The 18,813-nt window shown below is 41.1% G+C and overlaps 1 protein-coding gene across 1 annotated transcript in view; it reads right to left on the bottom strand.

Moving 5' to 3' along the window:
• The window catches only part of CHN1 (chimerin 1), a 78,443-nt gene that overhangs the window by 12,753 nt on the left and 46,877 nt on the right, over positions 1-18,813 (bottom strand). Inside the window, exon 7 of the mRNA XM_075284135.1 lies at positions 2,707-2,784. Coding sequence (XP_075140236.1) covers positions 2,707-2,784 — 78 coding nt within the window. The remainder of the gene's footprint in view (positions 1-2,706; positions 2,785-18,813) is intronic.

The following is an 18,813-nucleotide window of genomic DNA, read 5'->3' as shown; positions in this document are numbered from 1 at the left end:
ATATCCTACAAATCTGAACTCGTAAGGAGTTGTCATAGGACAGTAGGCATGGAGCCAAAGGAATAACTACTAAATGGCTTGATAGAAGAGAACTCAGGGACTTCTAACCTGCGGCCGGGAGATAAGACTGAAGTGTCCGCTGGGCCTCTGCAGATGCTGAATGGCTGCGTCTTTTACAGAATAATATTCCCCATCTGCCCGCGCCCGGTGTAGGCATGGCTTCCTTTCTGTACTTTCCAAGCTGCATTAATCATTGCAGTCCATGTTGTACGCCAATTCAACGCATGTGAAGAGGCGACCATCTGGCCAGGCTTTACATACATCTTAAACCGAAACCAGCAGAACACAATAACCAAAGACGCCATTAAAACCAACTAACGCCAAAAGACAGATACGGGTAAGCCGCTCTATAAGGATGGTCATTGTACACGGAGACATAAAAATGGATTATGATAACCGGATCATCAAGTATCAGGCTCCAGTGGGAATCCAATGCTCCGTACAATGGCAGCTGTGTCCACAGTTTATTAATTCGGAGGTGGTGTTGTGGCCCATTTACTGTACGAAGGACAGCGGAGACCCCAATCTGTCACTTGGCATGTAAACAGGGACAGATTTGCATATTTATTAATATGGAGGACAGTCTCGCATTATGTCAAGGCAAATTAGAATGTGAGAACGTCATTGTAAAAATTGGGAGAAAATGTCATTTACATGACACTGAAGACAGTATGTGCCAGTGCTCGTTCATTCAATAGACACTTGTAGGCTAGTGAGGACACTTCATTAATCCCCGAGAAAAGCCAGACAAGAGCTCCCGACCATCTGGCTGATCTGCGGGGAGAAGCATATGTTTGTTCTAAATGACTGATCTAGGCTTATACGTGAAAAATGACTCAAAAAAGATCATTACCTCCATCATTAGAGGAAGAAAAATGATCATAATCTTAGATAATTGTCTATTCTAGCAAACCTGATTATTGATTTAACCCTATAACGGATCTATAGATCAATAGGTTTATGTGTTAGACAGGCTAGATCTAGAGAAAGCCCTCAGCTCTGCAAACAATCACCATAGTCTCCTGCCGCTATGGATGGCCATAGACTTTGTAAAGCTGTTGGTCGACAGAGTTTCCTCTGGACTGAACAAGCACACTTTTATCTCATCTTGGCTGAGAGTAAATGTGTTATCAGTGGAGATGGGGGAAGTCATCTGCTGCACCCACAGTGACAGATTATCTCCCCAACATGCCCTGATCTTTACCAAGCATTAAACTGGTCAACAGCTATTCCTCTCCACTCAACATATACATGAATGCATATCTTGGCTGAGAGTGCATGTGTTATCAGTGGAGAAGGGGGAAGTAATCTGTCACAGAGAGTGAGATTATCGCCTCTTGGGACAGAAGGATCGGGTATACTGAAATCCAACATGCCCTCATCTTTCCCAAACATTAAGCTGGTCGATGGCTATTCCTCTCGACTCAACATATACATGAATACACATCTTGGCTGAGAGTGCATGTATTTTCAATGAGGAGGGGGAATAACAACTGGAGACAGTTTATCTCCCGTGAGGACATGTTCAAATAAAATATGCCCAATCCTTCTTTCTACAACACTAAGATGGCCAACAGCTATTCCTCTCAACTCAACATATACAAGTATGCTCATATTGGCTGAAAATTCATCTGTTCTTAATAGGGGAAGACAGCAATCTGCTGCCAAACACCCAACAACCTATCTCATTTGAGAATAAAAGGCTTGGGCATGTTGAAATCCAACATGCCTGCCCCTTCCTTCTCCTGATATCTGTCATATTGGTTGGCGAGCTGCTGCCGCTGAAATTGGAAGGCTTGGAGACATTCACCTAATGTGTATGGCCGGCCTTAGGCCTGTGTGCAAGGCATCCTGGTGATAACATGGGTGATAAAGACCATGAAACCATTTTTAACCATTTCATTCCAAACCCAATACTAGGCTCAGACAGCCACATAACTACTGTGCCTAGAAAATTGCTGCTGCTACTTTTTGGGTTGTGCACTGATGTATATATAAGTTTATATGGTTAGGCTAGCCAGATGGGATCTTGCCAAACTCTACTGGGTCTTGACTATTTCTTTACCTATGTCTATACCTATGAGTATCTACCTGTAGTGCTGCCTTATAAGTTGTAACAATGCAGATGTCTCACTTGTAGTAACACCAGATACTATTGAGCCAAATGCACTTTGTTGATATAGATATCCCCGAATATGCATGCGCATATGTGTACAAGCACAACAAAGGTAAAGGAGACATTAAATACAGGTTTACCTGCTGGACCAGTCAGACCTGCATTAGTGTTATATGTACAAAATGGCTTCATATACTGTATCATGCAGCGGAGAAGGTTTATATGTCGCCGGCAGAGGCTCGCTTCTGTATACATACAGTGTGTATTTATGCTTTCTGTGCTATTTCTGCACTGCTGTGCAGGCATTGTACATGTTAGTAGTCTAGTCATGTAAAAGTTAATATGGCTGCAAACTATAAAATGACCCAACTGTGCATAACTGCTAAAGGGTTAAAACAAGGTCAAGATATAGACAGTTAGATAAAGACCGGTGCAAACAACAGGTTTATCTTCAGTAATGGCAAATAGAGATATAATAGAAAATACAAGAACAGCAAGACCATAAAGGCTCATGCGCATTGAGGTCTTACCTTAAAATTGTGGACCTTCTCATACTTGGGAACCTGTTCGTTCTCCTTTAGCGTTGCTCTTCGTACGAGGGACGTTAACTGTGAATAAGCAAACAGTTTCAGAGGTTGCCACAATGTAGCAGAAGTCTTTCGAGAGTTGAGCTTCACGCCCAGCGCAGCGGCCAACAGATCCTGCTGCTGGCTTTCATGCTTTTTGGGATTCCAACCGGTTGGAACGTATTTCAGGTTGGGTTGCGACTCTTTAGACGGCATTGTAAAATAATATAGGGGGAAAAAACGATAGGAAAAAAAACCCTCTTTCTTGTATTAAAATAAATACAAAAATGACAAAAATAGCGTAACCACAAAAATAAATAATATAAAAATAATGCAAGGACTTCTAAGTGCACATCCTGCAAACGGGCTTTCACAGACAGCTAAGGCAAAGGGCTTCATTTCTGGGTATTTTTGGGATCCAGAGACAGAATCTTATTAGGAGACCAGTATAAGATCTGTGCATTTGAAAGATGCCGATGTCGTCTTGCTTCCATTTACGAACCAGATGCAAAAAATACAATGTCCATATGGTTTCCAAAGCCTAGGCGGCGATTTAGAAGTGCAGCTCAGGAGGATGCTGAGAGTCTGGAGATACCAGCTTAGTGAATGAGGGGAAGGAGGAGGGAGAAGGGGCTTAGTAGTCACGCTGCTTTGCACAGACCACAATAAGAGGATATCTAACCAATGAGACTGAGCAGAAGCCCTTATGTATTCATCTACTCAGGATCCCACCCCCAGTTTCCCCCTACGTAAGACTTTTTTGATTACTTAACCAGAACAGAGCTGAAGCCCTTGGAAAAAAAAAAATCTAACAAAAATATGGACTGCAGGAAGTGTCTGCCATGAAGTGGTTAAGGCGGCAGACATACAGAACAAGTCCCTGGGATGATAGTGAGCAATGGATGAGTAATACTTGGTTGCATTGTATGTTCACAGTAAGCTCTGCTTGCTCTCAAATCAATTCTATTCATGGAAAATCCCAAGAAAAGCGCTCATTCTGGTAATGAAAACACACTGGGAGATAACCTCTGCCTTCTGACCTTGTAGACATGGAATATGTTACTATTTAAAACTTACAAGTTCCCCTGGACAAGACGGTCTCCTACAATAGGGGTCAATACAAAAATAAATTGCACTTTGTGCATTGTGTGTCTGAAAGAGGGAAGGACAGATTCGCATACTGGTATAGGTTAAAGGGATTTGGTTTCTGAAAAAAGCGCTGCAAAATTTAAATATACATATACACACAAAATAAAAAAAAAAAAAAAATTATATTTATATATATATATATATATATATATATATATATATATATATATATATATACACACACACATATATATATATATATATATATATATATGTTAAAGGGATTTGGTTTCTGGAAAAAAGCACTACAAAATAAAAAAAAATATTTTTTTTATATATATATATATATATAAATATATATGTGTGTGTGTGTGTGTATATATATATATATATATATATATATATATATATATATATATATACAAAAAAAAATAAAACAAAAATATAATAATAAATCAAATTAAAAAAAATATAAATTATATATATATATATATATATATATATATATATTCAAAACGCCTCTTAAAGTCCAGCACAGGTGCTCGAATGGTGACCCATATGGGCTAGTTCACATGGGGCTAGTGACTGTGTATTTTGGTCCTGATTTTGAGCGGGAATCCGCGTCAGAATAAGAAAGTAATGCGCATGCCGCGGCTTCCCACTCCGGAGTAGGGTCTAGTCTGGAGGGTGCTGTCGCGAAGTGGACGCCGCCAAATCCGCCTGAAGAAAGGGCAGCCCACTTCCTTTTTACGTGAGAGGGAACACACAGCTAGCGCAAAAAAAAAAAAGAACATTAGCGGTCTACATAGACCTCTATTGTGAGGGGGCAGATTTTGACCTCAAAATCTGCCCCTTCTTGCCCCGTATGAACGAGCGCTTAGTTTTGTGTACAGGCTGCCAACATGTGACCGCTGCAGCCAAACCCTGGTCTCAGTGGTCGTGTGCCGCCCTAATACCATCAAGGAGCGCTGCAGCATCTGCACTACATCGGTAGAGGACTGAAGAGGTGAGTATTGTTTTTCTATAAATATTAAACTTTGTTACAAATCTATTTATTTTATATTATACTTTTTTTTTTAATAGAAATTTTATAACCCCCTGTAACACTATAAATAATAATAATATATGCACACATACTATAGGCACAGATTTTTGTGCACAGTTTAGGGCCATGACCCCCATTATTGTGTATATAGAAAATTAATATACATTATACAGGAAAATTAGATATTGATCCCCTAATGTGTCTGAAGTATAGTACACATACTATTGTACAGCGCTGCAGAATATGTTGGCGCTATATAAATAAAATTTATTATTATTATTACTAGTCTATGGCAAACAAAGAACTCCCATGTAGGTAATAAATGAAACATGCAGACAATATGGTTAATAAACGCCTACAGAGCTTCGGGGTAGGAAATTTTCACGTTATAGAGGAGAAAATGGAAATGAGCACGATTATTACTTGCAGAAATATATAATAAGTCCTATGGGAGAAGTCATTAGGGAAGTGAAACATGACCAAGTGGAGGCGCCACATCCATACAAGGATCCTCTGCGCCCAGTAATCATTACATGTACATGGGAGTGTAGTACGTGATTTATATACAGAACTCTCTCTCTCTCTGTATAATCGTGTGATCATTGGTGGCCACATGTAGCCCAACTGCATATTATATAGGTGCGGCCCAGTATTTAGCACCTTGTATGGTCACTCTACGCCGGGTTCCCGCACAGCGTTCTGAAAAAGCCCAATTATTTTTCTATTTAAGAACGCATAAATAAATAATGAGAACAATGGCAGCGAAGGAAGGCACTGAGTGGTAATCTTGTCATTGTCACAGCTCTGTTTAATTGAGTTTAATAGAAAAGCCCTTGCTCTTACACGTGTCATTGCTTGGCTGTATTTACCAATTGCTAGAAAAACTTAGTAATGTAAGTGAACAGACTCCTGTAATTGGGCACAAAAAAAAAAAAAAAAATTAAATGAAGTATATCAATGTCATGCAATGTAACTGGGGAGAAATATTTTTTAAAATTTAATGGATTTTTTTTTTATATCTAATGTGTTTTTTATGTATATGTGAAATAGAGAGAAAAGGAGATACCTGCTTTCTTTTATATTTTTTGAAGCAATAATCTTTAGGATTGCGGATACCATAGATTGCGGTCTATAGTAAAATCCCTATATTACTATAGAGGTCTGGCATAAGCTCGGCTCTATAGCAATACCAATTAGCAGGATTGAGAGCCTTCACAGGGCTCCTGAATGCTCCTGGGTGCTAAATGGCTCCCAGAACCTCACAATGCATTTCGTTACAAGGAAATGATAAAGAAGTAAATCTAATTTGCAGATGTCATGGTCACATGCAGCTAAGTGGTTAAGTACATTACCCAAACCCGTGGCACTTAAACCTAGCGGCCATTCCTACTGCTGCTGGGCAGTGATGGGGCAGAAATGGGAAGAGGAACAGCGGGCAGGGTAAGGGCGCAGTTGTTCAGCTCGCAAACACACTGCAAGTGATGTCTCTTAGGTGAAGGCAGATTTCATCTTAACGTGGTAACGTGGTGGGGCTAGCACTTTGAGAATCATTTGCAAATGCTTTGTCCATTTGGGCGCCAGCCATCTCTTTAATAACGTTAGCGTGAATTTAAGGTAAAAGCCTATACAAGGTGAAAGACGCTCTACAGAGACAGTGTTTCCATACACTACCAAGTCATATTAGAAGTCTATTCACCCCTTGATTTCGTTTTTTCCCTCCATAGCTCTATATGGTCTAAAGTCCGCCCCCATTGCACTTGCATACATTTACAATCTATAAAAAAGAGAATTCTCTCTGCATTGCTCAGTTTGTGGCCGCAAAAGTATGTTTTTGTTTCGATTTAAGGGCCCCAACAAGCCAGAATTATTGGTTGGAAAATAGTTTTTTGGACTTAAAAGACTCCCTTTAAGTGGCAGTACAAACATTACAACAGATGAAGAACCTGTGGCGAGGAACCCCAAGAGCCGGAAACCGAAGTCCCTTTTCGGAACTACCTGTATATATCCCTAGACAAACAACAGCTATCACCCAGGAAATGCCGTGCTTTTCTCCAAGGTCTCATAGATTCTCATTAAAAATCCATTACGCAAATATAAAGTGCGACTCATTCTTAGACATTCATATCGGATTCTAGCAAATAATTAACCTGCGTTATTCATCAATTCAGTGGAAAAATCAATAATTCAATGTAATTACTAAACTCCTGTCAATCGTATGACTTCATTGGCCAGACATGGCATTGCTCCAAACAGGGCTCTCCCCAGCAGCGACTCCAGACGTCCCCTGTACAGCTGGCCAGATTAGGCGGCCACAGACAAGCAGCAGTTAAAAGGATAAGATCTCTTGGCACTCTCCTTATAGAAACGGGGTCTGTTTTCATTCCGTGGACATGGTTAGTCATACTTCCTAACCTGTTCTATGTCCGCGCTAATAATCTTTGGGAAACGACCGCAAGAACCAAAACAACAAGGCTCCTTCTTCCTATCGGAGTTCCTTCAAGATTCCGTCGTCTTAACATCTTCAAAACATGTTACAAATCATTCCTCAGGGCTGTACGTGTATGGAACAATGAGAACTTAAGATTTCATGCCCCGAAGAGGAAGTCTGATCCAATATTTATATATACACACACCTTATCATTTACTGGACATGCAGGGTTTCCTAAATGGCATTTTCCAACACAGTGGTTTATATTAAGACGTTCGCACACTAGATAAACCCTACAGCTTTTCTACATAAATACTGTTCTGCAGAAATAAACGTCTCATGAGTCACACAGTGAATTACTGCATCTGAAAGTGCTCTGCGGCAAAACGTTCCAAAAATGGAATAATGCTGCAAAGGTAAAGACAATGTCATAGTAGAAGTGGCAGATTAGACTGCGGGGGTTTTGGTGCCCAAAGATGTCATGCTCATTGAAGATTTGTTAGTTTTTGGGAGAAAACTGTGATAAAACTGTTTTGTCAGATGATGATCTTTGACACACAGCTTGTATGATGTTTTTGCAGCACAAAGCTGCTTTGGAGGGCCTGCACATATAGGGTCATGTGACCTTACACGTGCAGGTCCTCCGTTTTGAGAACAAGAAAATGCTTACTTAAACCGCCACTGTATACTGACCTATAAGATAACTGTGAGAAGTCTCGTTGCAGATAACATTATAACTAGAGCTATACAGCATTTTGTTTGGTAGTGAATTCTCAAGGTACATGCAAATGAAATCCCTGCCATCAAGTTTCCTGAGCTGGTCTTAAGGTACATCCAAAGGTTCTGATAATCTCCAAACTACCAAAGTGCACATGATCAGGGCATGGCTGCCCATTAGAAAACAACATTATAGAAAATACAGTAGACTTTACAGGGTCCCCAAACAAATATCAAAAGTCCTAGCAATAAATAGTTGCTAAAATAAAGTCACAGTGTTTCTACCATAAAGAAAAAATACCTTTTTCCTCATTTTAGCTTTGCTGTATCCTTTTGGTCTGCGGCTCCTTCTGCTCATCTGTGCTATTCGGACAAAATCAACCACCTTCCCCCTCCGGCAGCTGACAATATAGTCCTCTGCAGTCTTCTCACCTATGCCAATGTTATTGCTACAGAGAATCTGGTATTCCCTTAATATGTATATTGGCTGCTCTGCTCTGAACAGAAGATCACACTATGCAGAGGACCTGTTCCTGGGGAGAGTGACTTTAAATTTTTGTTAAATCTTCCATGGGTAGGAAAATGGTAGCCAAACCCTTTTAAATTTTACAGTGCGACTGCACTTGGGGTGAAAATGCTTTTCATAGATCTTTTTTTAAAAAAAAAAAGAAAAACAAACAAACACTGACTTCTAACAGGTTTGTGGAATTAAAACAGATTTTGGGTGGAGTCAGAAAAAAAAAAGAAAAAAAAAAAAAAAATCAGACTTTCATAGGAATTAAGTCCCTGAAATTTCAATGAAGGACTCGCACTATTGTCGACCTCTCCGATACTGGAACAGCTAGATGAAAAAGTTGTACTTGTACGATGCAATGGAATCTCAAAACAGGGTACAATGCAGATGTGAACGCCCCTCCTCGCAGTAGTATCTATAGCGCTATACCGTGAGAGCAGTGAGGAACGCCCCCCTCCCCTCCAGATAGTACTCGTACATAGACCGCTCTCACAGTACAGCACTATAGATGCTGCTGTGAAGAAGGACGTACCTGACTGACTGTCAGGAACGCCCTTCTGACGGTGAAGAGCTGCGGTACCAGCACCAATAGCTCTTCACCTGGGGCACAGAACGGGAAAGCTGTTGGCTTTCTAGCAGTATATAAAACCGCATGTGCCCCAGATGGTGAAAGGTCCTCTAAGCAAATTCCTTTTAAATTAGCCCAAGGGACATTGAGTGTGACAGTCTCAGTACACTGCTGTGTAATATGTTGATGCTATAAAGCAACAAATAATAATTGTGATTTTGGGATATCTGTGAATCCAATCATTTATATCTGATATTACACAAAGCACGGTCAAATGTAAAAGGATAAAAGAAAAATTACAGAGGAAAGTCCAGTTTTGCATCTACAATTATTTTTACAGAAAGTCAGAAACTTGCATATTTCATTATCTTATCATAAAGGAAGTCCTATGAAATAAGGCCATGACCTGGGGAGAGGGAGGGGAAAATTTCCAAAGAGCTCTGGACGGTGACGCCATTTTTAGCCATCTACTGGCAAATGACTGATAATGATGAACAATAGCTTACAGTATTCTGCCCGTCACATGAAATATTCCCGTCTCTGTGATACATGTGCATATTACTATTCCCCACACATCTGCTGTCAGTAGTCAGGACCTCCTTATACACATTGGATGATCAGCCAGGGTCCTGCCGAAATTGCCAGGTTTGGTCGACATTCATCCAATGTGTACGATGACCTTAGGGCTGAGGTCCCACGTTGCGGAAACGCTGCTTTTTTTAGTACAGATTTTCTTGTGTTTTTTTGAGCCAAAGTCAGGAGTGGACTGAGCAGAAGGTAGAAGTAAATGAACTTCCAATATAGTTTACATTCCTTTAGTGGCCATTCGTGGCTTTGACAAAAACAACAAAATAACAAACAGCAAAATCTGGAGAAAAAAAAGCTGCATTTTTGCAATGCGGAGCCTCAGACTTAAAGGAGTTTTCTGGTTTTACAATATCAATAGCCTATCCTTAAGGAAGGCTGATGTCTGTCACCTCTGTTGGTCAGATGTTTGAAGGGGTCGCTGTGCTTGGACAAGATGCTGCAAACTCTTCACTGTTGACATGGCTCATCTAACTGTAGGTTCTCTTGGTTTCTTTTATCTGAATGAGACAGAGCTGTAATACCATTGCCACGTCAAAGGGGTGCAAATAGGAAGACTTAAGTAGACAATGAACAGCCTGCAGTGCTCCTTCTGATAGCTAACTGGTAAGCGTACCAAGAGTCGGACTCCAACCGATATGATGATACTGAGGGCCTATCTTAAGAACAGGGGGATCAATGCTGTGAAACCCTTTAAGACTTCTATTTGGTAATTGATTGATTGATTGATTGGATTGATCAATGATTACAGATACAGGCTGTGGAGTCGGGTGGAGCCCAAGTAGGGCAAAAAAGTTACTAAGGGTAAGTTCACACAGAGTATTTTGGTCAGGATTTTGAGCCCGTAAGACTCTAATCAATGGGAGCCGGTCAGGTATTTTTTCTGGTAGAAGCGAGATGCTCATTCTTCAGGTCGTTTTGCCTCGCGATTCGGCCTGAAGACACTCCCTCCTCCCGACTAGGTCCATTCATTGGGACTAATTTGGAGTGGAGTGCGCGACTGGACGCTGCAGTGCGCCGGCATTCAGTTGCGTATGCCTGTTTTTTTTGGATCGGAGGCCGCCTGAGATTCCAGTCAAAAAACAAACAAACAAAAAAAGCCCCGTCTGAACTCACCCTGACTTTATTTATTAAAAAAGTAAAATAAAATAAAAAAGGAGTAGGAGTCGGCGTCCCACAACTCCACAGCCCTGCTTTTTCGGAACCACTTTTGCCTCCCTATGATAAATCTAGTACATCTTACATGTAGATTTCCTTTTCTATTGTATTAAGGTTTGCTTTGAAGGATTACTATAAGAATATGTTTCCCTATGAAAAAGAAAAATAAGAAAGGGGACCTGTAATAAGACTGTAGTAGTTCGATGACTGACGCCTTGGGGTTTGTCAGAAGACGCTATAAACCGCTTTCATCCGTTGCTATTGTAGCGATCATATTGTATCTAGAAGGGATAATGTTAGGTTTTACATACTTCTATTACAATGACAAAAAATGATAGATTCTCATCCATAAAACAGATAGAAAGCGCAATGCTTCTAAGAACACTTCATATCTACATCATAAGTCGAGTATAGTTCTATTTCCATCCATATTCAGAAAGGTTTTAAAAGTCTGCGTGTTGCCCTTGGAAACAGATTAGCTCCACCCAGTTGACAAATTTGTGACCTTATATGGTCTACAGGTGAAGCATATTAAACAGGCACGGTTATCTGACTAGAAAGATCCCCCCCCCCCATGAAAAATTCATTTATTTCAGAATATGCAAATGAGCTGTCATCCTTTGTGTTCCAGATTCCTCATTTAGATATTCTGAAATAAAAAGTTTGTATTTTGGGAACAGATATAAAGCACTAAATTTAATGGGGAAAAAGGCGTAATAAGGTGAATGTGACATATCTAGCTATATTGCTGCTTTATGGGTATGGTTTGCCCTGGTGACCGGTTCCCTTTGAAAGGGATGCTACCATTAAAATTGAGTTTTTTGTCAGTCATACGTAGGAATAGTCTTAACAAAGGCTACTCTTCTCCTACCTTTAGATGTCTTCTCCGTGCCGCTGTTCCGTAGAAAAAGCAGTTTTCTTTGGTATGCAAATGAGTTCTCTCGCAGCACTGGGGGCGTCCCCAATGCTGCGAGAGAACTCTCTCCAGTGCCCCCTCCAACTTCTTCAGGAACAGCCTCTCTGCGTCTTCTTCCGTCCTGGGTTTCAATCTTCCAGGCCTCGGGCAGAGCTGACTGCACATGCCCACAGGCCACAAGAAAATGGCCGCTTACTTAGTGTGTAAGCGGCCATTTTTCTTGTGGCTTGTGGGCATGTGCAGTTGGCTCTGCCCAAGGCCTACAAGTTTCACCACCTGCGCTGGAAGAAGACGCCATTCCTGAAGAAGATGGAGTCGGTGCTGGAGAGAGTTCTCTCTCAGCATTGGGAATGCCCCCAGTGCTGTTTGAGCGATGAGGACCGCCTCCGGTGTTGCGAGAGAACTCATTTGCATACCGATGGAAAACGGAATTTTAACCGAACGGAGGCGCAGAGAAAACATCTAAAGGTAGGAGAAGAATAGCCTTTCTTAAGGCTATTCTGTCGTGTCAACTAGAAAAAAAACATTTTTACTGGTAGAATCCCTTTAAGGTGTGGTCATGTATAGCAAAGTAGGCCAAACCTAGTAGGCTAAATTTTGGAGAAACTGGACGATTACCACATGCCCGATCTTTTGCTCTCAAGGGAGATAAGAACACTCCTCTCTCCTTAATGCAAACCCAAGCACTCTCGTTCAAACCAAGACTAGATGGACATGGGGTAGGTACAGAAGGAAAAGTTGTCGACATAGCAAGCAAATCAAAGTGTGTGTCCCCACTAGCTGGGCACTACGAGACTCAAAAACAACAAAAGTTTCGCAATAAATGGACAAGGTTTGTCTATTTTTTTAACGGCCGAATTGGCGTAAAATGTAAAACCGGTGGACGACAAGCTTCGCCACCAGCGGCAGCTGTTTTTTTTTTTTTTTTTACTCATTTGTCACCCATTGCTAAACAGAACAAAATAAGAGCACAAAACAATGAATGACAAATTGAGTACACATATAGCCGCCAAAAAATCTTTTGGCGGCAGAACAATACTGTAGATATCAAATAATATGGAGACGTCCGCATTGAACAGTAAAGCATTGCTCCTGGAGTTTATCATTCCTCCTCCAGGTTCCTAGATGATCTGCACAATGCCGTAATTGACTTCAATTACCAGACCCGTAAAAGAACAAAAAGGATTGTCTTGAAGAAACACAGGCTCAATATTTATTGCTGCTAGTCAACTGGGATTAACAACATTTCACAATAGGGTTGCACATGGCTGACTGCATCAATAACTGCTTACGTTACTGCTGACATCTATTCTTCTGAAAGATACCGTAAAACAGGTCACTTTAGATCGGGGAAGAAGGGGGACAATAATGCCCAGGTCAGCTACATGCGCCAGAGATAAATTCATATATACAGATGTAGGGGTCCGACTTGACTTTATATTTCGTGGGATGGCAATGCTTGAACGTCACAATTTAATCAGAGTCGACCCCATAGTGTTACTATATAAAATTAGTTTATAAGAATGAGACGAGGAATCTGCGGCTATACCTTATTACTAGCTCCTTACGGGTATTCTTATGCCTATGATAAGATCGTCGCTCAATCTGGAATTTGCTTAGAGGCCTCGACAGATTCTCTGTGGCCTTAGACTCAACCCACCAAGTAGGTTATGAATAGCTTCAAAGGGAGTATGTCAGCAGCAAAATGGATATAACAAACCCCAGTAAACGTAGAGTTGAGCTTTGATGCCCCATTTTCTTGCTTGATCTTTACAATATGCAAAGGAGGTGCAAATCTTTTAGCTTGACCAGGGTTCAGTTTCCACTCTGCAATCCCCTCCTAAAATCCATCCTCCAGAACTTAATTGACCAAACCCTCGCCAAAGCATTCGGGATCAACAGCATTCCCAGCCATGCTGTACTGTCTGCTCCACATGTCTGATGACATCATCCTACACCCAGATGAAGAGAATGACGTCACCAGTAGTACTGGACAGACAAGTACTTTACCGATACTGCAAGCCAAGAGGGGGAGGGTTGTCAATCAAGTCCTGGAGGGCGGAGATGGACAAGGTATCGGAGAAGGAATTTAGAGCCACAATTATCATGAAAATTAGGATCCCATGGTGAAGATAGCCGAGCTCAGCACATGGCCATCTGCAACTGTCCATAGAGACTAATGGGAGGGCAGCATGTATGCTCTATTACATATGGGAAAATAAGCCCCCCTTCCCCACCTTGTACATACGAATACAAGCTTATATATGAATACAATGTGTATTTTATGTATTTTTATATGTTAAATTTCCATTCTACAGGTCGCTCAATAGACATGTGCCTACAGGTAAATCTGGCCCGGTCTTTGTGCAATGAACCTGATGGCGTTCACCTTAATGCACAGATACAACAAAGGATCCAAGGAGAAGCACGAGCCCCTCCACCAATTCAATCGGTTATCCTATATATAACCACACTGGTATATTCAGTTTTTACATTTCTGCTCCGGCCATCGACCTGGACAAGACAAATAACCTGGAACTGAAATAGAATCTAATACATTTTTATGTGCTGTATAAAACTGAATAAACTAAGTAAAATCGCCCGCTCTGAACATACTGGAGCGTTGTAATGAAAAACATAGGCTTTCCCATCAGCGAGGCCATTCATCTATCTGATGGAAGTCTTCCTGTTCAGCAAAGTAGTCACAAGTGATTTCCCAGCAAGTTCCTTCCTTAGAATAGCCGTTTACTCGCTATGGTCATTGAACATACAAGTGTAGCGTTACAAAGAAAAACGTCAGAGTCATTTTACTATTAAACCTATTTTTATGAAAATTCTATCAAGACGAGCACAAGGCATGAATCCGCTCACGTAATGCAAACTCTGCAATCCGCGTATGGAGAGGACACATTGGCAATAGCTTACCTTGGTATTCGGACAGGCTAAGCTGTTGCCAGGAGCGTGCTGTAGGACATGGTGGGGGTGGGGATGAATTATTTAATAGTAGACATAGATTGATCTGCAGCACTGGTAACATACTAATACAGAAATTAACAAATACATTTTTTCACTTTTTTTTTAGGAGGTGGAATACTGAACTAAAACCTGTCACCAGGACAGAAACGCCCAATGACCAATCTGATCGGCGCCGTCACCTTGAGCATTTTATAGTGTTTTGTTCATCCAAACCCACTTAGCCATTCCAACGATATAAGCCTTTTTATGCTAGGTTCACACCAGCATTTGTCTCTCCATCATTTGGGTGTGAACAGGTACCCGACTATAATGGGGTCCTACAGGTTCCTATGAAAACCAGCGGAGAGAAAGGTCCTCCATGCAGGATTCTTCTCGATGCCAATTTTAGACAAAATCTGCGATGGAGACTCCTACGTTGATGAAAATTAGGGTATTCTAGCCAAGTGGGTGGAAACATTGTGGTTTCTAAGGGGGAGGGGTCTCTCCTCTATGTCATGCGGTGTTACCACCCACTTGGCTAGTTTACCCTCATTTGTATCAGCATTAAAATGGCTTATATCTTTGGAATGGCTGAACAGACTTGGTGTCGGGTCCTCTACACCTGGGCATAATGGAGGACAGTCCCAAGACTCAAGGGTCCTCTATATCAGCTAGAGCGAAGTTTTCCTGGAAAGTGTGGCTGCCTCCTTGAAAACTGGGTGTTTCGTCAATCAACACATTTGGTGTTTGTATCGGTAAAGCTCCTGGTGCATCTGCCGATTTAGCCGTGGGCCCTCTCTAACTCAAGAGTGTGTCCTTTTGGACTTCACTGGGGTTGCACAAGTCAGTAAATCCTTTGTTACTGAATAGGAAACTTGACTATGAACTTCATTGAAAATAATTCCAATTAAAAAAAAAACAAAACCGTATATATAAAAATATACCATGCGGAATAAGTTTTTCCTTTTTACATAGAAGTCTATGGGTGACATATTCCATTATACGCCTATACAGCTGCATTTACTGGATTATAAATTGGGTGATCTGTTTGCAGCAATGGACACGTAGATCAAATGAAGAAACAGCTAGTCAGGATCTTTATAAGCCGGTGGTGAGATATTTACTGCCAGCGATTCTGCTGCATGGGGGAGAAAACAGCATGTGTATCCAATACTGTGCTACAGAGCAAAATGTGATTAATCTAATATAGATCTCCATAAAATAACACAATGCCATCCTCTGAATCAATACAGTTCTGACCGCAGCGAAAATTAAAATTATCCAAGTAACGTAGTTCCCAATCTAACACTGAGCCACATTGTTTCTACACCAACACTGTGGGGAAGACGCACATATCATATTTTATGGTTCTAGAATTACCAAGAAAAATGATGAATTGTGACATATGATGTGCGGAAATGGTGAGGAAACCACATTAGATTTTACGCAGGGATTGTCCTGGATATAAAATTTGTAAATCCTTACATGGTAATGGTTACATAAAATGTGCGTAAATGGTGAAGAAACCAGGTTATCATAGAATACTTCATGGGTCTAGAATTACCAAGAAAAATGATAAATTGTTACATAACGTGCGCGTAAATGGTGAGGGAACCATCTTGTAATGTAACAAATTATACATCTAATGGAATACAAGGCTGGGCCATGATCATATCATCAGAACATCAGGATCCCCTTATACTTAGAAAATCTCTGTTCTCAAAGAGAAGGATCCCCATCTACAGTACAATGTCCATATGCACTAATGGGGCGGGGGATAAGGACCGGGGCTTATTACAGACATTAAAGCTACATCAAAAGCATTTTTTTCTCTTTGTGCTCAGAGTTGACTGTATTTTACTGTAAATGAAATTCATTCTTACATTCATACAGTGTTGGCCAAAAGTATTGGCACCCCTGCAATTCTGTCAGATAATACTCAGTTTCTTCCAGAAAATGACTGCAAGCACAAACTCTTTGGTAATATCTTCATTTATTTTGCTTGCAATGAAAAAAAACACAAAAGAGAATGAAAAAAAAAAAAAAAGTCAAATCATTGATCATTTTACACAAAACTCCAAAAATGGGCCAGACAAAAGTATTGGCCCCCTCAGCCTAATACTTGGTAGCACAACCTTTAGACAAAATAACTGCGCACAACCACTTCCGGTAACCAGCAATGAGTTTCTTACAAGGCTCTGCTGGAATCTTAGACCCTTCTTCTTTGGCAAACTGCTCCAGGTCCCCCTGAGATGTGAAGGGGGCCTTCTCCAAACTGCCATCAAGAGATCTCTCCCCCACAGGTGTTCTATGGGATTCAGGGCTGGACTCATTGCTGGCCACTTTACAAGTCTCCAGGGCTTTCTCTCAAACCATTTTCTAGTGCTGACCTAAAGTGTGTTTTGGGTCATTCTCCTGCTGGAAGACCCATGACCTCTGAGGGAGACCCAGATTTCTCACACTGGGCCCTACATTATGCTGCAAAATTTGTTGGTAGTCTTCAGACTTCATAATGCCATGCACACGGTCAAGCAGTCCAGTGCCAGAGGCAGCAAAGCAACCCCAAAACATCAGGGACCCTCCGCCATGTTTGACTGTAGGGACCGTGTTCTTTTCTTTGAAGGCCTATTTTTTTCCTGTAAACTCTATGTTGATGTCTTTTCCTACTTTTGTCTCATCTGACCAGAGAACATTCTTCCAGAACGGTTTTGGCTTTCTCAGGTAAGTTTTGACAAACTCCAGCCTGGCTTTTTTATGTCTCTGGGTAAGAAGTGGGGTCTTCCTGGGTCTCCTACCATACAGTCCCTTTTCATTCAGACACGACGGATAGTACGGGGTGACACTGTTGTACCCTCGGACTGCAGGGCAGCTTGAACTTGTTTGGATGTTAGTCGAGGTTCTTTATCCACCATCCGCACAATCTCGCGTTGAAATCTCTCGGCAATTTTTCTTTTCCATCCACATCTAGGGAGGTTAGCCACAGTGCCATGGGCTTTAAACTTCTTGATGACACTGCGCACGGTAGACACAGGAACATTCAGGTCTTTGGAGATGGACTTGTAGCCTTGAGATTGCTCATGCTTCCTCACAATTCTGCTTCTCAAGTCCTTAGACAGTTCTTTGGTCTTCTTTCTTTTCTCCATGCTCAATGTGGTACACACAAGGACACAGGACATAGTCAACTTTAATCCATTTCAACTGGCTGCAAGTGTGATTTAGTTATTGCCACCACCTGTTAGGTGCCTCAGGTAAGTAACAGGTGCTGTTAATTACACAAATTCGAGAAGCATCACATGATTTTTCAAACAGTGCCAATAGTTTTGTCCACCCCATTTTTTATGTTTGGTGTGGAATTATATTATCTGACAGAATTGCAGGGATGCCAATACTTTTGGCCAACACTGTACAATCCAACCCGTGCTCTCCGTTCACTCAATGACATGACTTACATCTTCTATTATCAGAACTTCCCACGCTTGTATACAAGACTTCTCCCGAGTTGCACCACTTCTCTGGAATGCTCTATCCCGGACAATCAGATTAACTCCCAATTTCTACAGCTTCAAGTGCAAACTAAAGTCACATCTTTTCAGACAGGCCTATAATAATTCCTAATGTAAACCCTTCCATACCGTAATTAGAATCCCTAAAACGAACCCTCCTCTGTTCACGCCCCCGCATTACCCCACACGACATGATGCCATTTTAGAACGTTATATGTCCAGGCACCATCCACACGATCCAGGACACCACTGGTGATGGCTCATAACATTTTAAGTTTGTGTAATGACAGTAATTTCTATTATAAAATTGTCTGACCACTGTATAAGCAATGCCGCCCCTGCTACCTCTTGTGTCACCCCACCACCTCATAGATTGTAAGCTCTTGCGAGCAGGGCCCTCAGTCCCAGTGTGTGAAGTGACTATTTCTTTGTAATGTATCTTTTTATCTGTACTTGAACTCTACAAATTGTACAGCGCTGCGGAATATGTTGGTGCTATATAAATAAATTATTTTATTATTACTATTATATTATTATTATACATCTTATGACTTCGGTATACATGTTTTGTTTGACAGATTTACAATTACGGT

This window comes from Leptodactylus fuscus, chromosome 8 (assembly GCF_031893055.1).
Source record: "Leptodactylus fuscus isolate aLepFus1 chromosome 8, aLepFus1.hap2, whole genome shotgun sequence".
Taxonomy (NCBI): Eukaryota; Metazoa; Chordata; class Amphibia; order Anura; family Leptodactylidae; genus Leptodactylus; species Leptodactylus fuscus.
Note: the sequence above shows the minus strand (reverse complement) of the source record. Positions and strands in the feature narration are given on the sequence as shown.